General features: G+C 35.2%; 1 protein-coding gene across 7 annotated transcripts in view; it reads right to left on the reverse strand.

Annotated features, from left to right (window-relative positions):
• Window positions 1-21,211, reverse strand: part of zgc:66433 (uncharacterized protein LOC321250 homolog) — a 49,739-nt gene that overhangs the window by 1,467 nt on the left and 27,061 nt on the right. For 5 of the 7 annotated variants that reach the window (XM_024283832.2, XM_024283830.2, XM_024283834.2 and 2 more), the window contains exons 3-15: window positions 19,626-19,800; window positions 16,817-16,943; window positions 13,829-13,963; window positions 13,696-13,755; window positions 9,097-9,243; window positions 7,430-7,562; window positions 6,061-6,322; window positions 5,476-5,962; window positions 3,021-4,005; window positions 2,520-2,626; window positions 2,072-2,219; window positions 1,877-1,974; window positions 427-499 (exon numbers count right to left, since the gene is read on the reverse strand). In XM_024283832.2, coding sequence (XP_024139600.2) covers window positions 427-499; window positions 1,877-1,974; window positions 2,072-2,219; window positions 2,520-2,626; window positions 3,021-4,005; window positions 5,476-5,962; window positions 6,061-6,322; window positions 7,430-7,562; window positions 9,097-9,243; window positions 13,696-13,755; window positions 13,829-13,963; window positions 16,817-16,943; window positions 19,626-19,800 — 2,937 coding nt within the window. Of the gene's footprint in view, window positions 1-426; window positions 500-533; window positions 832-1,876; window positions 1,975-2,071; window positions 2,220-2,519; window positions 2,627-3,020; window positions 4,006-5,475; window positions 5,963-6,060; window positions 6,323-7,429; window positions 7,563-9,096; window positions 9,244-13,695; window positions 13,756-13,828; window positions 13,964-16,816; window positions 16,944-19,625; window positions 19,801-21,211 lie in introns of those variants that run through there. The other 2 variants (XM_024283831.2, XM_036213829.1) reach the window with 2 other exon arrangements.

The raw sequence follows: 21,211 nt of genomic DNA on the forward strand, positions 1-21,211 counted from the left end.
TTTGTACCCAAAAATAAACAGATTTAAGGAAAATGTAAGACATTTTTAGGCTTAAATTTAGGTTTTCTCAGAAGATTTAAGTTTAAAAAAAATATTTTCTAAATAATAAAAATATTAAAAAAATATTTTTTTCAACGGAAATCTTGAATAAACACAGAATTGGAATCAATAATGTGCAGACTTAGTTCTCATTTCAACAGACTTCTTTAGTGGTGCTGCAATACCATCTAACGGGCAGTAGGGGGCAACAAAATCACAGCATGCAACAGATGCTGATAGAAACTACCCAGGACTGGATTTAAGCAAACATAAACGTTAACACTGAAAAACAAACATAGATCCACTCTTTCTTCAGAAAATTCAACTGAATATTTTTTAAATTTCAAATATGTTCGTGTCAACATCGGTGCTTTCTTATGCTCTGACCTTGGATGCTGGATTCTGCCGCCTTGCTTCTGGGTTCTTTGCTTGGCAGTGAAGATTTTTTCTCTTGTTCCTCCTGATAAAGTTAAGAGTTACAGATTATCAAGGAAAACAAAAGCGTTTCTGCAAAAATCTCTCTAATTGATGCTTTTTATAATAAGCATGACAATCATTTTAGGTACGTTACACAAAAAAGTGAAAAAAAAGAATAATTAAAATGGTAAAATTCCTCTCTTAAAATGTAAAAAAGACTCAAATTTAAAAAGTGCAACACTTTCATCTGTAAAAGCTAAAAATAATAGCTTTCAATCTGGACTTTAACATAATCAGTAGAAACTTGTCATCAAGAAGACTGAAGCAGGATACAGATGTGGTCCTGATGCTGGGAGCTTCTTGGAGTCCTTTAAACTGTTAATGCAACAAAAGCTGTGCTACAGAACTTGCATATTTGTTCCTTTAAGAGTTTGGTTTGAGTTTACTTTTTATTTTAGAAACACCAACAAAACAATAGTGTTCATAGTGTCTTTTGTTTTCTTATAAATGTCTATCTCTCCAGGATCTTGATTTGGGATTTGCATTTTTCCTATCCAGTCCTCATTCATCCAAACACAGATCCTCACAGGCTTATGTTTTTGAACTTCCATTTTCATCAAACTACAGTTTACAGTGTTTTCCCACTTTGAAAAAACCTTTCAAGACTGTGAGTTCAAATCATACCAAAAACTCTATGGTTCACATTCACATTTGTGACCACTGCTCCTCCATAGGATGAATTTGGATGTAAAAAAATTAATCTAATTGAAATTACATGAAAATGTTTTCACATTTAGACATTTTCTTTCCATACTTGCTGCATTTACGTCATATTTTTTCACAAATAAAAGCGTCATCTGTGACTGAAACCCAAACTTTCCTCCAGGCTTGGACTGGGGCAAGGGGGCGTGGCCACATTTGCATATTTCCTAAACATTGAAAGTCAACATTTAGAGTTATATTTAGATAACATTTAGGTTTACATTTAGATAAAACATTTAAATTTAACAAACATTTATGTTTATATTCAATATTCAGATTTAACATTTAGATTTAAATTTACATTTAACATTTATATTGATGTTGACATTAAGATTTCACATCAGTTCAGGATTTAGATCAAAGTTAGACTCAACACTTACATAAGTTGTTGAATAAAACTTTACATTTGTATTTAAGATACTATTTAGTTTAGATTTATGTTTAGAATTTAAAAGTAAATGCTTTAAAACCCCAGATTACATTTTATTTGTTATAAATACTGACAAAATATGGCAGAAATACATCCCATTTAGAAAAAAAAGACTAGTTGTGGTAAATGTTTTAATTTGGGTCAAATGCAAAAGATTCTTAACATCTCAGAATTTTGAATATAAACCCTGAATTTTTACTTTATAATCTGGTGATAGACAGATGTTACCTTCTTGAGGGTTATCTCCTCCAGAGAGTTTTCTTTGTAGATCTTCTGCTTCTGTTTGGCCACAGAAATCCAGCTGGGAGGATCCGCTCGAGGCGGATCTGAAATCCAAGCAGACCAAACAATCAGAGACTTTCTGGTGTTTTTTTATTTTTTTTATTTTTTTGTTTGGCAGATATGCATGTGTAGAGTTCCAACCTGAGAAGCACTTTAGCTTCCCCACGGCCTCCGTGGAGACCTCCGGTTTCTTCGGGAGGGCGGGCTTGTTGCAGACGGGCTGACTTATGGCGGGTTTACTGCAGACCTGAGGCGAGCTTGTTGGAGGATTTACAGCCTCAGCTGGAGCCTAAATGACAAAAGGTTCAAATGTATAGACTTAAACCTGATTATATATTTCCAATAATCCCTTTTATTTATGATTTGGAGCCATAATGTAAAAAAGAAATGCAATTTATAAATGTATATCTTAAATAGGTCTGGTACAATTATTTTTATGTATTTATTTGATTTTTTTTCTTTTATGATTGCTTGTAATGAAACAATAAGCCAAAAATGGCCCATCAAGCTCAAGTTTTTCTCCTTAATCTTAAAAAAAATGAAAACTATTTTTTTTAATTTGTTGGAAAACTAAGCAGTGGTTCTTCACCTCTGGGTTTTCTTCCTCTGAGTTGAAGCGAAGAAGAGTTGATGTCTTCCTCAGTCGAACTCCGAAGGGATTGTCTGGGTTTCCACCCGTCGTCGCAGCGCTCCCTGCTGGTGGGAGAAAGAATGAAACCATTATTGATTAAAGTCGCACTCCAATCATATTTTGAGAACATTTTTAATTATGATATGCAGTTTGTTAAAAACCTGAAGTTTCCTAGGTCATAGTTTCTGCAGAGCAACGTGTGGGTGGGACGCATGGAGCAACCCCGCCCCCTTTCCCTTCCCTTTTGTCAAGAATAATCCTTTTTTAAACTAATTTTTTTTGTCTGATTCTTGCCGATTTGAACAAAAAGAAAAAAAATAAATGAATTTTAGCTTCATTTTCTTATTCAGTGTTCTCCATCATTGGAAATATGACAAAATAATGTATTTAAAACAGTGAGTTTCGCCTCATGGGAAAATTTTTGCCTTAAGATATAAAGATGAAGAAAAGAGTTTTTACCTGCCGGACTTGGAGCTCTCTGAGATTTGAAAGTGGGGCTCCCCGCTGCCTTCGCTTTGCTTGAACCGAACACCGCATCCACCGCTGGTTCGACGTCTGCGGCGTGATCCTTCACAGTCACCTCCTGCTCCTCTTTGGGTGAGGAGACGCAGACTGGTGAGGTTAGACACTGAGACCTCTGCCACGCAGGAGCGATGGTGAAGCGGATCTTCGTCTCCTCTGGAGGTGGAGTCACAGGAGGGGAAACTTTAGGTGCCTGCGGGGATTTTTCTTCTTCTTCTTTTGCTGCTTCCTCGGTTGCAGCGTCGGCCTCCTCTACAGTCGGAGACTCCGTGACACTGTGGTCAGGACTAACAACCGCTGGAGAGAATTGGAAGGCTTTTTCTGAGCTGGGGGAGACCAGATTGATGCTTAAGAGGCTGGTCTTGCTGGAGGGGCTGATCACTTCCTCCTGTGGGGACTCAGGACAAAGAGGGGTCACATCATCACCCTCCTCCTCCACTTCCTGCTCCACTTCCTGCTCCAACTCCTGCTCCACTTCCTGCTTCACTTCCTGCTTCACTTCCTGCTCAACTGTCGCCTCCTCCTCCTCCTCCTCTTTCTCAGGCTCTTCTCCCACAAAGCTAGCATCTTCTTTACCCTCCTCATCTTCCTCCACATGTTCTGAGTTCTGATTGAAATCCTCTTCCTCGTCCCGCATCAGCTGAATTTCTACATCGGCAACTTTTGCCACTTTGTCTTCCTCCTCCAGAGGGGAGTCTCTCTGATCTTCCTCATCCTGACTACAAGGAGTCAGTTCTCGCATCTTCTCTGCTTCCTCTTCATCCTCCTGCTGTTCTACTTCATCTTCCTCCACCTGTTTTTTATCCTCATCTTCCTTCTCCAAGTTTATGAATTCCTCTTCTTCTTCTTCTTCCTCTTCCTCCAAGGATATAGCTGTATTTTTATCCTCTTCTTCCTCATCTTCCTTTGTTTCCTCTTCGTGCTGAAAGACAATAGAAAGCAGGAAAAGACGAGTCAGAATTTTGAGAGGCGAAAGTTGATAATTCAGACCAGAGGCTCCAGAGGCACATGTGACTCTTTTATCCCTCTATTGTGACTCCCTGGTGAATCAAAATTAAATAGTTTAAACTCTAACTTATTCACAGCTGAAGCACAGGACGCATCACTCCGCCGGACTCCTGACTACACTACCCATAATGCTCCATCAAGATGCAGTTTTGTCGTTTTTATTTGTGCTGTGCGTCACAGAAAATCCATTGGAAATCAGTAAACACACCCAAAACTTACACATAAAGCAATTTTCCATTATTGAAAAATGTAAAGATTTAAGAGCATCTCATAGTGCAAAAATATGGCTACATTAATTTAAATAATTTATAAATTTATGGCTGAGACACATCATAAATGTTAAAATAAATTGTGCACATTTTTTAACTGCTAAGTTTACACTACTACTATATTTGCTGCATTGATATGAACAGGAAGTCTTTTATTTTGAAAGGACATCATGTCAACCAGTTATAAACCATTTTAAAATTCAAACAATATGTTTTTTCCTTTTTATGCTTTATTTATACCAAAAAAAGTTTAGTAATTCATATTATTTAGATTATAATAGTGATAATAATAACACAGTTTTATTTTATTTTTTTAAACTATGACTCCAACAAGGTTGTGATCAATAAGAAACCGAATGACAGACCAATTTGCAGCCCGACTCTCTGGCTTTGAAGAAAATGTAAACAATTAGAATAAATAACGAGTTTGATTTTTTTTTGTTAAGTTTTGTCATTTAGATTTTTAACATCACTGAAAAATAATGGTAAAAGATTAAAATGACTTTCAGTTGTTTATTGTTGCTTATTTGCATCATTTTTGCATTATGTTTATATTTTTTTAATTGAATTCTATACTAGTGTTGTCATATTTACAATCAATGGAAAATTGAAAAAGTTATGTTTGATTTGGCTTTCTTATATTTTTAGTTCAGTAGGATTACATTCAACACTTTATTTTGAAAGGAACTTGCTGCTGTCAAAAGTAAAAAAAAGTTAAAATGATGAAATATAGAATCATTTAACATTGTTATAATTCAATTATTATAATATTTAAAAGCTAATTCTTTTAGAAATTAACTTTATGGCAACAAAAACATAAATAAAGTGTATTCTTCTAAACATTTTGGTGAGACTTCATGGTTTTTGTAGATTTTAGTCAATAAGAAACTGATGGTTCTTTTAGAGTTAAAGGTTACAAATGTTCGTTTATCTGCTGATTATCAGCTCATTAAATCCATCTTTATCTGATCTGACCAAACCTCAAGAAACTTGCATCCAGTTTGGTGCAAGATCTCTTGTGTGTTTGTGCAATTTCATTTTAGTAAGCACAGAATGTTGAACAAATTGTAGATAAATTCAGCAGATATGTTGCACCTGATGAAAAAAATACCTACATGGTTGTTAAAATTCTCCACCACTAAATGTTCCTCTTCCTTCACTGGTTCTTCCTCTTCATTCAGTGCTTCTTCCTCTTCATTCAGTGCCTCTTCCTCTTCTTTAGCCACTTCTTCTTCTTCTTCTTCTTCTTCTTCTTCTACAGAATCGTCTTCTTCCTGCCGGGAATCTTCCTGATCCTCTGAGGTCTGCTCTGACAGGACGATGCTTGGAGGAGTGGTCTGGATATCAACATGCTCCTCTTCTTTCTCCTCATCCTCCGTTTCCTCCTCCAGATCCTCCCTGCCCAGTGAGCAGGAGTTGAGGGGAGTCTTTAAAGAGCTCAGCACCTCCTCTAAAAGGGAGCTTTCTCCATCCTCCTCCTCCTCCTCCTCCTTTTGGAAATCAGCTTCTTCTCCCGACGTGGAGCCACTTTCAGGCTCCTCTGAGCTGGAGGTACTTGGAGTCGCGCGCTCCGTGGAGCCAGCAGGGGGCTCTGGTGTGGTCCTGGAGGGAGACACGATGAAGATGTCAGATTGATGTGAGGGAAATTACAACCCAGAGAGCCAGGAGGGGCAGAACTAAAGGAAATGACATGTAAACACCTGGGAGGGTCCAGCGGGGAGGCTCTTGAGCTGGACTCAGGCGGGCCGTCGGAGGTTTCCTCCTCTGAGACACTCTGCTCCGCTCCGCAGGAAGTGTCCGGGCCGTGAGAAACATCCGCCTCTGCTTCCGACTCATCCTCTCCTTCCTCCTCGCCTCCTGACAGGGACAGTCTGGGATCCTCTGGCTGATGTTTCTCCTCCTCTTCCTCCTCTTCTTCTGCCTTCCTCTCTACTTTTGGTTTCAGCTGATCATCACTCACATCTAGGACAGAAACAAACAGAATAAACCAAAACATGTCGTTTCTGGGGGAAATCATCAAAATTAAGTGTCAGTATTAATTCTACTGACTTGGATAAATAAAAATAACATTTAAAAAACATTTAAAATTTCAGAAATAATAACATTTTAATAACAAAACTAAGACATGTTTACTTTTATACAATTTCATTTACAAAATATAATTAATAAAAAAAATGGCTCAAGATCCTTAAATATTATTTTTGAGCTTGTAATTATTCATTTGTTTACTTTTTAATTACTAGTTTACAGTTTTGGTAGCCAAGAAGTGCTAAAATGTTAAAGTGAAACTGTAATATATATTTTTTTAATTTTTAAAAATAAAAATGATTACCGTTAAAATTATATATATTGTTTACTGTATTTTTTTATTGTGAAGGACTTTGGTACCTCTAAAGGAGTTGTAAAGTACTATATAAATAAATAATGCTTCAAGCTTCAAAAGTGACAGACTTTAGAATCACTTCGAGGTTTTAAAAGATTTGATCTTTAATTTCTAATTAAATAACTGTTAAATTTTACTCAATTCATATTTATTAATCGCAGTTTAGGGTTTATTTCTATTTATACTTTAGATTTACTCACATTTTATGTTCACAGGAGAAAATATCCTAAAGAAAATATCACTAACTCTTTGGAATTACTTGGTTTTATGTATAAACGACACACAGATTGTGTTCAATAAAAACACGAAACATAAATTAATGTTTTTCTCCATAGTTGTGATTTAGATTGAGAAAAAAAACATCATGTGTCCATTTTGTACAGAAATCAAGTACTCTCAAAGGGTTGACATACTTTCTCGTGCAACTGTATGTTGGGTACAGGGGGTTGAATTCTTTGTATTTTATAAATTAGTTTTTAAATGTTTTAAGCCTGTAAAGGACTTTGTGTTAATGTTGCTTTATAAATAAAGTTTTGATTGAACTGTTTTTTGAGACATCAAGTTTTCTCCATTATTTTCAAAGTAAACCAGCATGTACAGATAAATGTATCACTTTGATGTATAAGATTTGACATGCCAAAACTTACTTAAGGTAAAGTATAAAAAGAAACGGATAAAGATTTAACCTTCAGGGTTTCGTTCCTCCTCCTTCTCCTCCTCCTCCTCCTTCTCCTCCTTAGCGTTTGTTTCTGCTCCTGGTGTGGAGATGACCACCTTCTCCTCCCCTGCAGAGTCTGTTTCTGTTTTCCCGTCCAGCCGCTGCACAAACATGCAACATGTCAGATGACTTCAACAACTTTACTTTATCCAAAAGATCCACAATCAAACAGATCGGAACAGAAAACGCTTAAAATCCGGTGTTCTGGTTAAGAAAAAGGAACATTTACACACTTTGCAATGACAAATGGAAGTCTCTGGAAAATTATTTTCTAAACTCATGAAAATGAGTAAGAAAACAACAATTATAGCTACACAATTTGCAAAATGAGCGGCTACACTTTACAGTCAGAATTTTGAATTCCCAATTACTAAAAGGGAGTGTTGAATTAAATTTGTGGAAAAAAATAATGAGTAATACAGTACAATGATTGACTATAGTCCGAGTAAGTATGGTTACAACTCATTTTTATATACATTAATGTATTTTTTCTTAATATATTGCATTTTGTTACTTCCAATCCTCCTTTTATGGTTGACAAAAGTGGTGTGTACAAAAAAGAAATCAGAAAAAATCCGTAAAGGCATTTAGGACCAACTCTGATCATCTTTTGATTTATTGTAAAACCGTTCCCAGTAGTCTTTTAATTATGATTATGCTATTTTTAGCCAAAAACTTTTAGTCAATTTTCTATTACCCTTAAAAAATTTGCCTTTGTGTTGTGGGCGGGACTGTTGGCACAGAGTAACTCCGCCCCCCTTTCCCCTTTCAAATTGCTGAGAACTTTCTGATTATCTCCACCAGCTTACAGCCCCTCCAACCAAGTATCAACAATGCCGCAAAATGGTGAGAAATGTTGGAGCTGTCCAGCTGATGGCATCTCAGATGAAGAAAAACATTGATCTAGTCGTCTATATCAACTTGTGGCCCACCCAGCGTATTTTCTACGTCACAAATACGCTATTATTTAAATGACATTTAAATAATTTCGTCTGCTACTGATTATTTGAATAAAGAAATACACAGAAATACAATTTTAAGATGATTTTTCTTAAATTCATCATAATAACATGTATAAAAACATTTTCATCTGAGTGGGTTTTTAATTTCCTGATGGAAGCTCTAAATCCAAGACATTCTCACTCCCAACTCGTCATTTATGCACGATTCGGGCCCCTTCCACGCCACTTTTTAAGTTTTGGGTGTTCCCAACTCAACGTTTTTTGACGTACTGGTTGTTCCCATCATTAAATCACAGGTCCCACTGGTTCCGCGTTCGTTACCGCGTCTTGAGGGTTGGGGACCCCTGATTTAATGGGAACAACCAGCACATCCAAAAACGACGAGTTGGGGACACCGAAAAAGGACAAAAAGTGGTGCGAAGGGGGCCTGAACCGTACGTCCACATGTGACGAGTTGGGAGTGAGACTGTGTTGATAAATCATTATTTACTCATAACTTGTCCATAGGGTGTTTTTAAGTAAAAAATCTGGCAGAACCAGCTGTAATAAGTTACTTTCCTAATGGGGGAATGGATCAAAGATTGATTTACTTCCATCTTAATATGATTTCAGATTAAAAAAATTGCAAAAACAGATAATTAAAAATGGTATTTGTTGTTTTAATGCGTCTCACCCTGGCAGGTTTCCTTCTGTTGTGCGCTTTGGGCCTCAAACCCAGCTTATGTTTGGCAGCAGAATTATCCAGACAGGCAAACGGGCTGGCCGGCTGGCTGAAGTCCACAGGAACCACTAGGGGGCTCACCGCTCTGCTGGAGGACAACTGGGAAGAGACAGAGAGAGTGACTTTCCCAGATAACTTATTAACAGGAAAAAAGTGGCTGCAGGGGTCCGGAATCATCCGTGGGATGAGACCACTCAGGTCTATGGGGGACACTCGGCTCGGATCCAGACGGCTCGCCCTGAACCAACGCTGTTGCCATTGTTGGTGAAAAGCTGTTTCTAATTAGAAGCTGTGAAACTCCACTAACTGAGAAACAAGAAGGCTTCAGAGAAACAGATCCAACACAAGAGGGTGAGGGCGTCCAGCTGTGCAAACATGAGCTCTTCTTATCTGCAGGGCCAACATTTTCTGTTTTCACCAGCAAAAACGCTAGAGAAACGTCTTCTTTTGTGTTCAATCGGTTAAAAAAGTACATTTTAAGATTGTAAAGTTTGGATTTGTTTAAAAAAGAAGAACTGGGTGATGCTAGTCCTCTAAAGGGGCAGAAACACGATCTTGTTTTTGACAGGCGTGCCGAGTCAAAGCTATAACTACAAGCAGACATGCTGACTGCCAAAGAAACCATAGGAATGCGCTCCGAACAGGCCGAGACTTACAGTAGGTCAGTGTAATAACACGTGAAGCAGCGCGGAGGCAGAACGAAGGTCAGGAAAAAGAAAAGTAAAAGGAAGGAAAGAATGATGGACACCCAGAGGAAGAAGAGGGCAAACCACACACTTCCATTTATGGTTAGAAGAGCAGCTTGATTGTTGGAAAACACCCATCAGCACAGACACACGCTGAAGAAGATTCCAAACAGTCACACACACAGCACATGACGGCTATTAATCATCCTATAGAAGAGTGGGAAAGAGATGGAAAGAACCTGAAGGATGAAAAGTAGGTCAAAAGTTTAGGTTTTTTCCACTTTTTTCTCCCAAACTTATGCATTGACTGTACATGAGAACTGGACTGAGTGACCCCCTCACCCCTGGTGTTCCAAACAGGAAGTTCCCGCTGGCTCCAAAAAGTCGAAATAGTCATTCTTTTAGTCAGAATAACAATTCTTGCTCTGGTACTTTTTATTTTTTACATATTTTCGTTATTGTTGACTCAGTCCAACTCCAATCATTGTTTACTGATGATTTCTGGTTCCAACATGGAAAACAACAAAAGAATTCTGACTGAATTGATCTTTATTTCTTTGAAGCCAAGCCGTTTTCTACAGATGACGTCACATCCAGTTCTCTTATACAGTCACATATGAATTTTTAAGCTTCCTCAAACTGTCAATAACCCAGCAGACTGTACATAAATACACATAAAGTGGATAAACAGTCACTTTATGGAGTCATGTGACTCAAATCTGGACTTCAAATGAGTTAAACTTCATATAAAAGATATTAAAAGTTTACTTTGGCATGAAAAGTCTGCAGCAGCTGATTTTATTTTGACAATTTTGATCTCAAACATAAGCTATTACTTTGAAATAAATTGATTAAAAAAAATCTGATTTTATTTAATAATTGATCTTAACCATTTAACTACCCAACAAGAAAAAAAAAAATAAATAAATAATGAAAAAAAAAGTTTTTTTTTTCCTGCTGCCACTTTAAGACCAATTTTTTAGACCAGAGCACAATAGGAGCCACAAGCTCTCACTTAAGCTTTTACTATTATTTCAATATACATTAACAGTTCTTTCTTTCTTCTTTTTTACTTTTTTTTTGGGGGGGGAGGGGGGGGGGGCAGAAATGAAACATGAACACAAACCCAAAATAACTTTTTTCAAAATTTGACATATTTTGACAGAAGTTTACATGACGTCCTTTCAAAATAAAAGACACTCAGTGTCACATAAGGTACTCTCAGTGCAGCAAATGTAGTGGGATGTCGGGAGTGATTAAAAAAAGAAAAAAGGAAACAGTTTATTTTTGTGGTGCATCTCAGTCAGAAATGTGTAAATCTAATCAACCAAACTAAAATTGAGGCTATTTTTTTAATTTTCGTTTATTAACCATATTTTTTTTATTTAACCATCTAAAATCCTGGAATTTGTTCAAATACAGATAAAAAGCTTTATTATCCACTGCACCCGAGTATGAATTGTGGTTGTACTTGCTGACCATCATTTAAAAACATCTGTTTTAGTGTTGACTGTGAACAGTTTCAACTATTACCTTTTTTTTTAGTCCTTTATTTTTTGGAAAAACTGTAATAGTGACACAGATTCACCTGAACTTTTTGTAAATGTTAACTGTAATGGATTATTATCACAGATTCTGTTTACCGGTAATTTTTGTTTATTTGGCTCTTTGCTTTCATTTAAACCGTGTTAGAAGTTGAACTATTCATGCATGAATGCTGTTCAATCTGTGCAATTGCAGATCCTCATAAACTCCAGTTCCGTATGACTTTTTTTCATGTGCATTGTTCTTTGAAAGGGGACTATTGTGGAGTTTTTCTGAGCACATGGCCTTTTGTTGCTCTTCCAATAGAGGAAGTTGTTGATTATAAAATGGACAAACTTTAGTTTTTCCTTTTATTACAAAGAGTAAAAGTAGATATTTGTTATAAAATTGGCTCATTTTACTTCCAAAATAGTCTAATTTTGATTAGTTTTATGAGGGACTTGACTTTAATCCATCATGCTGATTCAGAAAATCAATCATAAACTAAAAAGGGAGATAGAGCGGCTTAGAGAAAAAAATCTCACAAAGGAAGAGAACGATGAGAGGGGAAAACCGAAGAAGGAAAGGTCAATCTCAAAGGGGAAGCTTTCATTTAGAGCCAAGAGGGTTGATTTGGATGGATCATGAGATGCTCACCATGGTCACATGAACAGAAATGCTGTTTACACAAAGCGTCACAATCGGCCTGAAAAGTCCTTCTGTCTTCAATGATTCACTTACCAGAATAGTTAGAGTCTTTTGACAAAACTGTCCATAAAACGAGACGGCGTATTTACTTCATAGAAAAATGTATAAATAGTTCAATTAGCAAAACTCAATTTGCAAAATTTGACCTTCATTTTTTTTTTTTTTTAAATCTTGAGTGTTTTTAAAACTCATATATAACTTTTCTTTTAATTCTCGGCTAATATTTGTTTACAAAAGTGAAAAAAAATGTCACGTTATTACAAGATATTATTAACAACCTACATTCAAAGCAGCTAATAAGAAAAGTTCATGAGACACTCAGGACTCCAGCAGCCCTTAAATGCATCATATGCACAAGTTTGAAGTTGTGAAAGGAGTCTCACAATTCATGCACTTGTAAGTCTGATCTGTGCGTGAATGTCGTTCTCTGTGTGTGTACCAGACGTGCGTGCTAATTAAAGATTTGTATGAAACCATTTTGAATTAATTTAATCTCGCGCTAAATTGTATTCTGTACGTTTTTGATATTTGAGTGTACATGTGACGTGTAACGTGTTGTGTTGTGAACTTAGTGTTGTGAAATGAATGGGTTTTATTGTGTCCTTAATATGCTGTGTTATGAACCTAAAGTGTTGTATTGTTTCCCTAAAGTGTTGTGTTGTGACCTTAAAGTGTTGTGTTGTGTTGTGACCTTAATGTGTTGTAAACCTAATGTGTTGTGAACTTAATGTGTTGTGACCTTAATATGTTGTAAACCTAATGTGTTGTGAACTTAATGTGTTGTGACCTTAATATGTTGTGAACTTAATGTGTTGTGAACTTAAAATGTTGTGAACTTAAAACGTTGTGACCTTAATGTGTTGTGTTGTGTTGTGAACTTAATGTGTTGTGACCTTAATGTGTTGTGTTGTGAACTTAATGTGTTGTGAACTTAATGTGCTGTGTTGTGAACTTAATGTGTTGTGTTGTGACCTTAAAGTGTTGTGTTGTGACCTTAATGTGTTGTAAACCTAATGTGTTGTGAACTTAATGTGTTGTGTTGTGAACTTAATGTGTTGTGACCTTAATATGTTGTGAACTTAATATGTTGTGAACTTAATATGTTGTGAACTTAAAACGTTGTGACCTTAATGTGTTGTGAACTTAACATTTTGTGACCTTAATGTGTTGTGAACTTAAAATATTTTGACTAAATGTTATGAACTTAATGTGCTGAGTTGTGAACTTAATGTGTTTTGACCCTTTAGGGCCACCGTATATGTGATACAAAACAGGAAATATACACAATCTGCATTGGCTGAGTTACAAATCAAGAATCACGTACACAAATCAAGTCTATTTTCTGTCCGTATTCAGGACTCTGTAGAAAACACTCCTCAGTGTTACTGCAGTGTCAATTTACAGTATATCAGGGGATGAGAGTGTTTTGTTTTAATACTGTTCCACATTTAAAACAAAAAAACAATAACTTTATAATAATGTGTATCAGGAGCTGCTTCCCCTGAAACTGCAGAACTACACACAGACCCGACCTCATTGGAGCGTAGAAAGAGGAAGCAACAAGAGGAGCAACAGTCAATAAGCAGGAACTTCACAAAGAATGTAGAAAACCATCCCAACACCTGACATTTACCTGCTCATTATCGCTGTCGAATCCATGCAGACTGTTGGAACTGTTCCTCTGATCCTGACGCTGAAGAACACGCAAAAACAAAGATGAGGCCACGACGTTCTGCAGGTTATCTGCACAGGTGAGGGTTTCTCACCGAGTGGAACGGCGTGTATTCAGGAGGACTGCAGGGCAGGCCGTCATCCTCAGACATGGTCGCGGCGTCTTCACTCTTTTTCACACACATCAAGGAAGGAGGCGAGCCCAGCCTGATGGCCTGCTTCAGCTGCATCTGCAGACAGAGTGGCACTTTGGCCTTAATGAGGCTGCTGTGTGTGGGATGTGCAAGTCTGTTCAGGAATCCAAGCAACAAAAATGATCAATGAAGTGAACACCATTAATGAAGAAAGCATTACAAGCACAGATTACAGTTAACAAAGAGTGACTGTGAGCTGAGATGTTTCACTGAAACTCAAACAGACTCTTTATCTCCAGGAGGCTCCATTACGCTCGCTCCAGGACTCATTTCCCTGAGCATTAAATAAACACAAAACAACAAAGGTTTTTGTTGAATTGAGCCAGATTCTGACAGAATTGAAAAAGAAAATAGTAGGAATTTGACAGTATTTTGAAGTATTTATCTTAATATTTTACTACACTTAATAAGACTAAATTCACTTACTTGTACTATTCAGTAAGATGGAACAAATTGTTTGAAGATAAACATTATTTTCCTGAGTCAGTTGATCTTGAAATGTTTCAAGCACTTTCTCAAATTAAAAGTTGTTTTCTTTATATAATATTTCAACACTGTGTTTGTGAATAGTGAGATGCAGAAACAGACTTGCTTGATTTATGAAAACTGGAATTTTTTTATTTGATTAACAGAATCTATGACAAATTGATCCTAAAATGTGTAATTTTAGTTTAACTTTAGGCTGATTTTGTTTTAGAAATGAGAAAAGTTGAACTTTTCTAGCCCTTACAAAAGAATATATTTGGGCAGGAAAAAATATATATAAATATTTTTTTTAAAGAAACAAACTTATTTTAATGTAAAATATTAACAATATTTACCTAAATATAAGTCTTTATATGTTCTAGCTTTAATTTAGTCTTAAAAAGACAGGTCATCACAACTTATTTTAGGTAATCAAGATAAATTCTACTTATTCCCACATGCACATTTTTGCACTTAAACAATTGAAAAAAAAAAGTTTTTATATATATTTTTTTTAACTTTTTTTTAGAAAAGAGCATTTTTAAAATATAGTTTTAATATTTTATGGTGAAAAGTATTTTTTATTGATAAATTTTAATTTTTGAGATACTATGCAGGTGTTTCTGTGTTTATTTTTCCTATATAGCATAAAACATGACAGGCTACACGCAGTAATCTAATTTAAAGTAAGAGGAAATCAAATTGGTGTGTTTTTACATAATTTTGAGAAAAATAAAGGGAATTCCAGATGAGTTCAAACTATTATTTCATGTTTATAATCACATTTTGAACTTTTATGATATAATCCTTCAAAATAAAAGCTTGAACATAATTAGCAGAATTCACAAACATTAATTAAAGTTTGGTTAAAGTGTTTTTATTTTATTTTTTTTATTTTTGAGGAGAATTCAAAAACTATTAGACCTCACTGTGATAAATATGTTAAATTAAAGAATCCACTGAAGATAAGATAAGATAAGATTATTTACAAGCTTAATAGAATTTGTATGAGGTAATTTAAATTTTTGTTTTTAATTTGAGCAAAACAAAACCTCACCAAGTATTTTTGCCTAGTTTAAATATCTTTATGTGAGTGATAAAAAACTTTCTAGTAACTTTTCAGTAAGATAGAATGACTTTTTTAAAGAGGATAAAACTTTAATTATTTTAAAAGAATATCACTACTAAAACGTTTAATTTTACATTATATTTTTCTTAATTTAGGGAAACTAGAAAATGTTACTTGACTTTTAGTGGCTTAATACGTATATTTGATAACAGAAGGACAGAAGTTTTAACATACATATAGTTTTTTAAGACACATTTATTTTAAAATGAGTAATTCAAGTCTTACTGTTTTGATTATAGTCTAGAAATATTTTAAAGTTGGGCTTTTGTGGGGCTTAAAATATGATATATTTGTCAGAAAATTGTTTAAATGAAAATTATTTAAAGATAGAAACTATTTTTACTAGTAATACCCCCTTTTTATTTCCAATTAATATCAATATACCAAAATATAAATAGAAATAGGTAATTTTAAGATTTTATTTTGTCTTAAAAGGGCAGGACATTACTTTTTTTTAAAAAAAAAATCTTCCTAAGATGAACTTTAGAATTTATAAACAGAGAAAAACATTGAATACTTCAGGTATTTTACTCATTTTGACTAGAATGTTTTTGCCAAAGCTCACAGAGGTTAAAAAGTTTACCCTGACTTCAGTAAACTGTGATAATGAAAGTTAATACAGATTTTTATGAGCTGCAAAATGACATTTCGTAGTGTCGACTGTTTTATGTGCATGGCTCTTTATTGTTCATTTCTAAGAATGTCCCGCGCGTTCTCCTCTAATGGCACTTCACAAGATATTGATTCTTGCATAATGTGTTTATATTTGGCTCAGGAATGACCTCATTCTGTTGATCAAACAGGCAGCAGAGCTCAGAGCAAGGATTAGGCACGTTCGACTTCCATCTGATGTTCGCCACTGAAAATTCAATTTATGCAAATGTGTTTATCTTAAATCGTCATCTCGTCACGGTTTCCTAAATCTGAACTGATTTCTAGAAAAGGAAAAGTTTGTAAGTGGCCTCATCTGCAAAACAAACCAAATACTTTGTATTTCTGTCCACAGTTAAAAGTTTTAGCAAATCCCCTTAAGGAGCTTTTAAATTCTTCCTTCCTGGTAGCTTAGTTAAGTAGTTTGACTGAAGGTCAGCCGTCCATCTGCGTCTCATGTCTTCCTGTTTTAGCCCTTTGTTGTGACAGATATTTACTCTGCTCTTCTTTTTGCTCCGACGCCGTTTTAGTCTGCATTTATGCCCCGGATTTGCCAAAAATCTAACCGAAAATGATCCTCATCAAACTGAAACCACAAAGCCGCAGCCAGCCAGCGCAGTGGAATGTTGTTTGTGTGTTTTCACCTGCAGGGACTTTACTTTCCCGTGAATGCTGTCCTGAGACGCCCCCAGAGCCTCGTTGGCCTCCGATGAGTCGGAAACAAAGACGGAGTCATGGGACATGGCTTTGGCACCCAGGCTGACCTTTGACCTTTGAGGAAAGAAACCAAATTAAACTCAAATACTTCATTTTAAACCTTGTTTCTTATACATTTTAGACAGTTTGCTTTTAAGGCATCTTTGCTCTTCATTTTTCTCAAAATAATTTTTGTCTCATTAAGATCTAGAATCTGGAAAGAAGAAAATTATGATTAAAATGAGAGTCAGAATTCTTCTATATATTCTTGACAATAGAAAAATTTGATTTAAGACCCAAAAAACCCTAAAAATGCTTGATTTAATATATATTAAGAGGACTAAATGCATTTTATTAAACAAAATTACTGTATAGAGAAGCCACATTGAATATCTGATTTTTTTTAACAGTTTTAGATTTTAAATTTAGATTTATGATCTAAGAATAAGTGGTAGTTTTAGATTACATTACCATTAAGTTAGGACAGCTTTACTAAGATTGTTTTATCATTTTGTTCAAATTTTGTTCTAAACTCATTAGTTTCCACATATCCACACACTTGTTTTTCACTGTAATCAAACTGAACTATAATTAAATTATTAAAACTACAAAAATACAACCTATTCTCTTAAATTAGAAAAAAAAAATACTTATCATTGGGCTGTTTAACATTCAATTTGAAGTAATTCTATCTCAAGCCACGCCCACTCCCAATAAAAAGTCTGTAAATGCGGGTTTTGGGGTTCAAAAACTCTCACGTTCAATTATTTATACATTTTTAAGGCAACCACTGAACGCGCGGTGCTAGTTAAACCAGATTGACCAATCAGGGATGTGGATTTGGAAGTGATTAATAGAGGATGTCTCTTTTAATTTAAGGCCAACCGCATGAAAATTGATCTTAAAGGATAAATCAATATTTTCTTTTTGTGTCCTGTCAGAATTATACGGCACCAAGACTTTCATATATCAGAATAGAGCTCAGTGCTGTCATTCCATTCATTTTTGTGTGCGATTAATTAATCACAATTATTTGTAACCTAATAATTGCCGTGAAAAGCCTCATTTTGAGATATTTTCATTTCAATTTGTGACATTGTGTTGCACTAAAAGATCAAATTACAACAAAAAACTCTACTTATGAAGTTTTCCTAATATAACAGACTTTCAACCTTTACTTTTACACCAACAAGAGGGATTTTTTTCAATTTTAAACAAATAATAAAAAAACTAAAATATTTAATTGAGATTGATCTAATTAAAACACATAAAAACAGTAGGAAACCCTTTCCTTAGGAATCCAAATTATTGAATCCAAATTTCTTATTAATACCATAGTCCATGTTGACAAACCTTATTCCACAATTTACTGTCCCATGTGATCACCGAGAGCGATATAAGAGCTGAGTTTAAATAAAACGTTCATGCAAGTAAACCAGTAAACCTTTGTTTTTTTTTATATATACCTGACAATAGTTATAGATTAAAAATTTGATTAACACAATAAAAAAACAATAATGCACTAATTTGTCTGTAATTAATCGCGACTAACGCAGTCATTTGACACCCAAATAGAGCTACGAACAGAACTATGAGCTGTTTACTAGCAGACACACGCTAGTAAACAGTAGTAGAAGAAGAAGAAGAAGAGAAAGAAGAAGAAGGCCCACCCTGTTCGTCCAGTGTGAACAGAACAGTGTTTTACATGCCTGGTGAGTATAGCTTTACAATTGGGTTTTTTCAGCTTACTTTACTCTTTTTGAATCATTGATCTTATTATAACATTTCTTGTTAAATAAAATTTACTTGCAGCATAGACAGATCATTTTACTATAGTACTTTCTAGTCATTTTTTTGTGTTTTTTTCCTATCTTTAGACTAAATCATTTACTCAGCATCTTAAATTAATAGATTAACTTTAATAAACAAATCATATTTTCCTAATACTGGTATGTTGGTCTTTGTGATAACTGCTGAGAGATTTAATTAGATATATCCTGTCCCGCAGACAAGAAGGAAGTGGCACAACCAAGGAAAAAAATCTTTCCAGGACTTGTCCGCAGGAAGAGGCTCGTTACAAAAACAGGAAGCAGCCAGTTTTTGTTTTTTTGTTTTTTTTCCACAGAGGTGAGTCCACAGGACAGGAGGTGAATGTTAACAAATAATCCTCCTTTCTTTTCCCTGATAAACTCCACACACAGTGGGGTATTCTTCAGCCAGTGGAGTTTCCATCATTCATTCATTCATAGACTTATAGCAGGATTTTTTTTTAAATCAAAAATAAAGGAAACAGTTTCTAAAAGAAAAAAAAAACTAAAAGATATTTACATACACACAATTTTTTGTATTATCTCATACAATTTTTAAGTTTCCTTATGAAGGATTCTGTCATCTGAGGCTATATAAGTTTAAAAAAATATAATCCGTAATTACATTTTTGGGGATTTCTAGCCTCATAAAGTAAGCTAAAATACATGTTTATTTGTTAAAAATCTAAAAAAAACCAAACATAAATAATATTTTATGCTTTTTAGCTTTAAAGTTTTGGGTTGAGCATATTTAAAAAATGATAATAATAATAATAATAATTGTACAAAATGAGCAAAAGTTCCCAGATTTCAAGGATTTTTTTAAGGCCCAATTGTTTTACGGGTGTCTGTTTGGTGCAGCACTCTCTAAACCGACTGGGGGGTCAGTTTCCCTTTCTTTGTTCCTCTTGTTTTATTTAAACAGTCCCCCTCTCTGAAAGGGCCTTACCCCGATCCTTTGTCCTTCTCCGACCGAGTGAGAGCGTTGTTCTCCAAGGTTTTGCTGACATTGTCGATGGACTGGCTGGCTTTGAGGCCCACCTCTGCTCCTCCACTTGACGGCTCTTTTCTCTTCTTCCTCGCAAAGAACTTTTTAAACGTCTGGAATTTGGATTTCTTCTTTCCTGAAATAACAAGGAAGAAAACTCGACGTCACACATAAAAAGAAACATGCTGCACTGATGTTGACTCCACTAAAGGAGAATTAGTCCTGTAGGAAGTGGAAGCATCAGCTGAGGACTAGAAAAGTCTTGACCGAGTCCACGTCCATTAGCACCATAGTGGAAAAACTAGACTCTTTAACGAGTCCGTCAACAGCAATAAAGAGCTTTCACTCCCTTTAAAGACATCTACAGTCTGAGCGCCTCATTTGTGCTTTTAAAACCTTCAGGATCCTCTACAGAGTCGTAGTTTTCTTTAACTTTCATCATCTTTTGATTTTTGTAAAAGCACTCCCAGTGGTCTTTATTATTCGGTTTTTGGACAAAATCTACAAATTTATGTAACAGTTTCTGGAGAAATTGAGTTGTGGGCGGGGCCATTATCATGGAGCAACCCCGCCCCCTTTCTCGGACCTTGTGGTTCGTCCAGAATATTGTCTGCATCACAAATACGACCTTTTTCAAACAAAATCCTTTCAACTTTTCACAACAATTTGAATAAAGAAATACTAAAATACACTTTTGAGCTTCTTAATATATGTAATCCATCATTAGAAAATGCCTAAATAACAAGTTAAAAACACCAAAAAGTGGGTCGATTTTCACTGTTGATCCTTTTGATTGTTTTCTCCCTTGAACAAACCTGTAAAAATGAGATTGTGACAGATGAAGAGATGTTGATTTCATTCAGAAGGAAAAGAAGTTTTCGAAGTAAAATCAACTTTGTTCACCAAATATTTTCTTAATCTTTTAACAGATCCTACATTTCTTTTTTGTTCTGAATTTGGAGCATCTACTCCTATGTTTTTATTTAGCTTACTTTCTCTCTTTAGTGGATACTGATGGGTAAGAAAAAAAAAAAGTCTGTGTATTCTCAGCCACGAGACAGGACTCAGATGCAAAGCAGACGGGAACAGAGTCGGGACAGAGGCAAGGCCAGAGGAAAACATAGCAACTGATCCAAAATATTTTGAGCATTCATCCCTGGGCCATCCTTAAAAAAAAAAACAAAAAAAAAAAACAGAAATATTTCTTTTTTTTCGTCTTTGATCCAAACTGTGCACGTTTTTCTTTCTCCCAGTAAGTAGGAAGGAGGGAATCCTTGAGCGTTCCTCCTTCTTCTAAAAATATTCTTTTTGGGTCGGATCATAACTGAAGAATGTCAAACATGAAAACCTGCTGTTTTGGGCTCAGAATTATAACTGTTACTGTAGAAGCAGAGGAAATGTTTCACAATTCACACAAGAATTTGTAGCAGAAAATTGAATTAATTATATATATGGAAATGCATGTAGAAGAATGGGATTTAATAGTTTTACAAAGTTACATTTTTAAGCTGCGCATCATAAAAAAAATAAAGTGATTTAACTCTAAT

Source organism: Oryzias melastigma, linkage group LG10 (assembly GCF_002922805.2).
Source record: "Oryzias melastigma strain HK-1 linkage group LG10, ASM292280v2, whole genome shotgun sequence".
Lineage (NCBI taxonomy): Eukaryota > Metazoa > Chordata > Actinopteri > Beloniformes > Adrianichthyidae > Oryzias > Oryzias melastigma.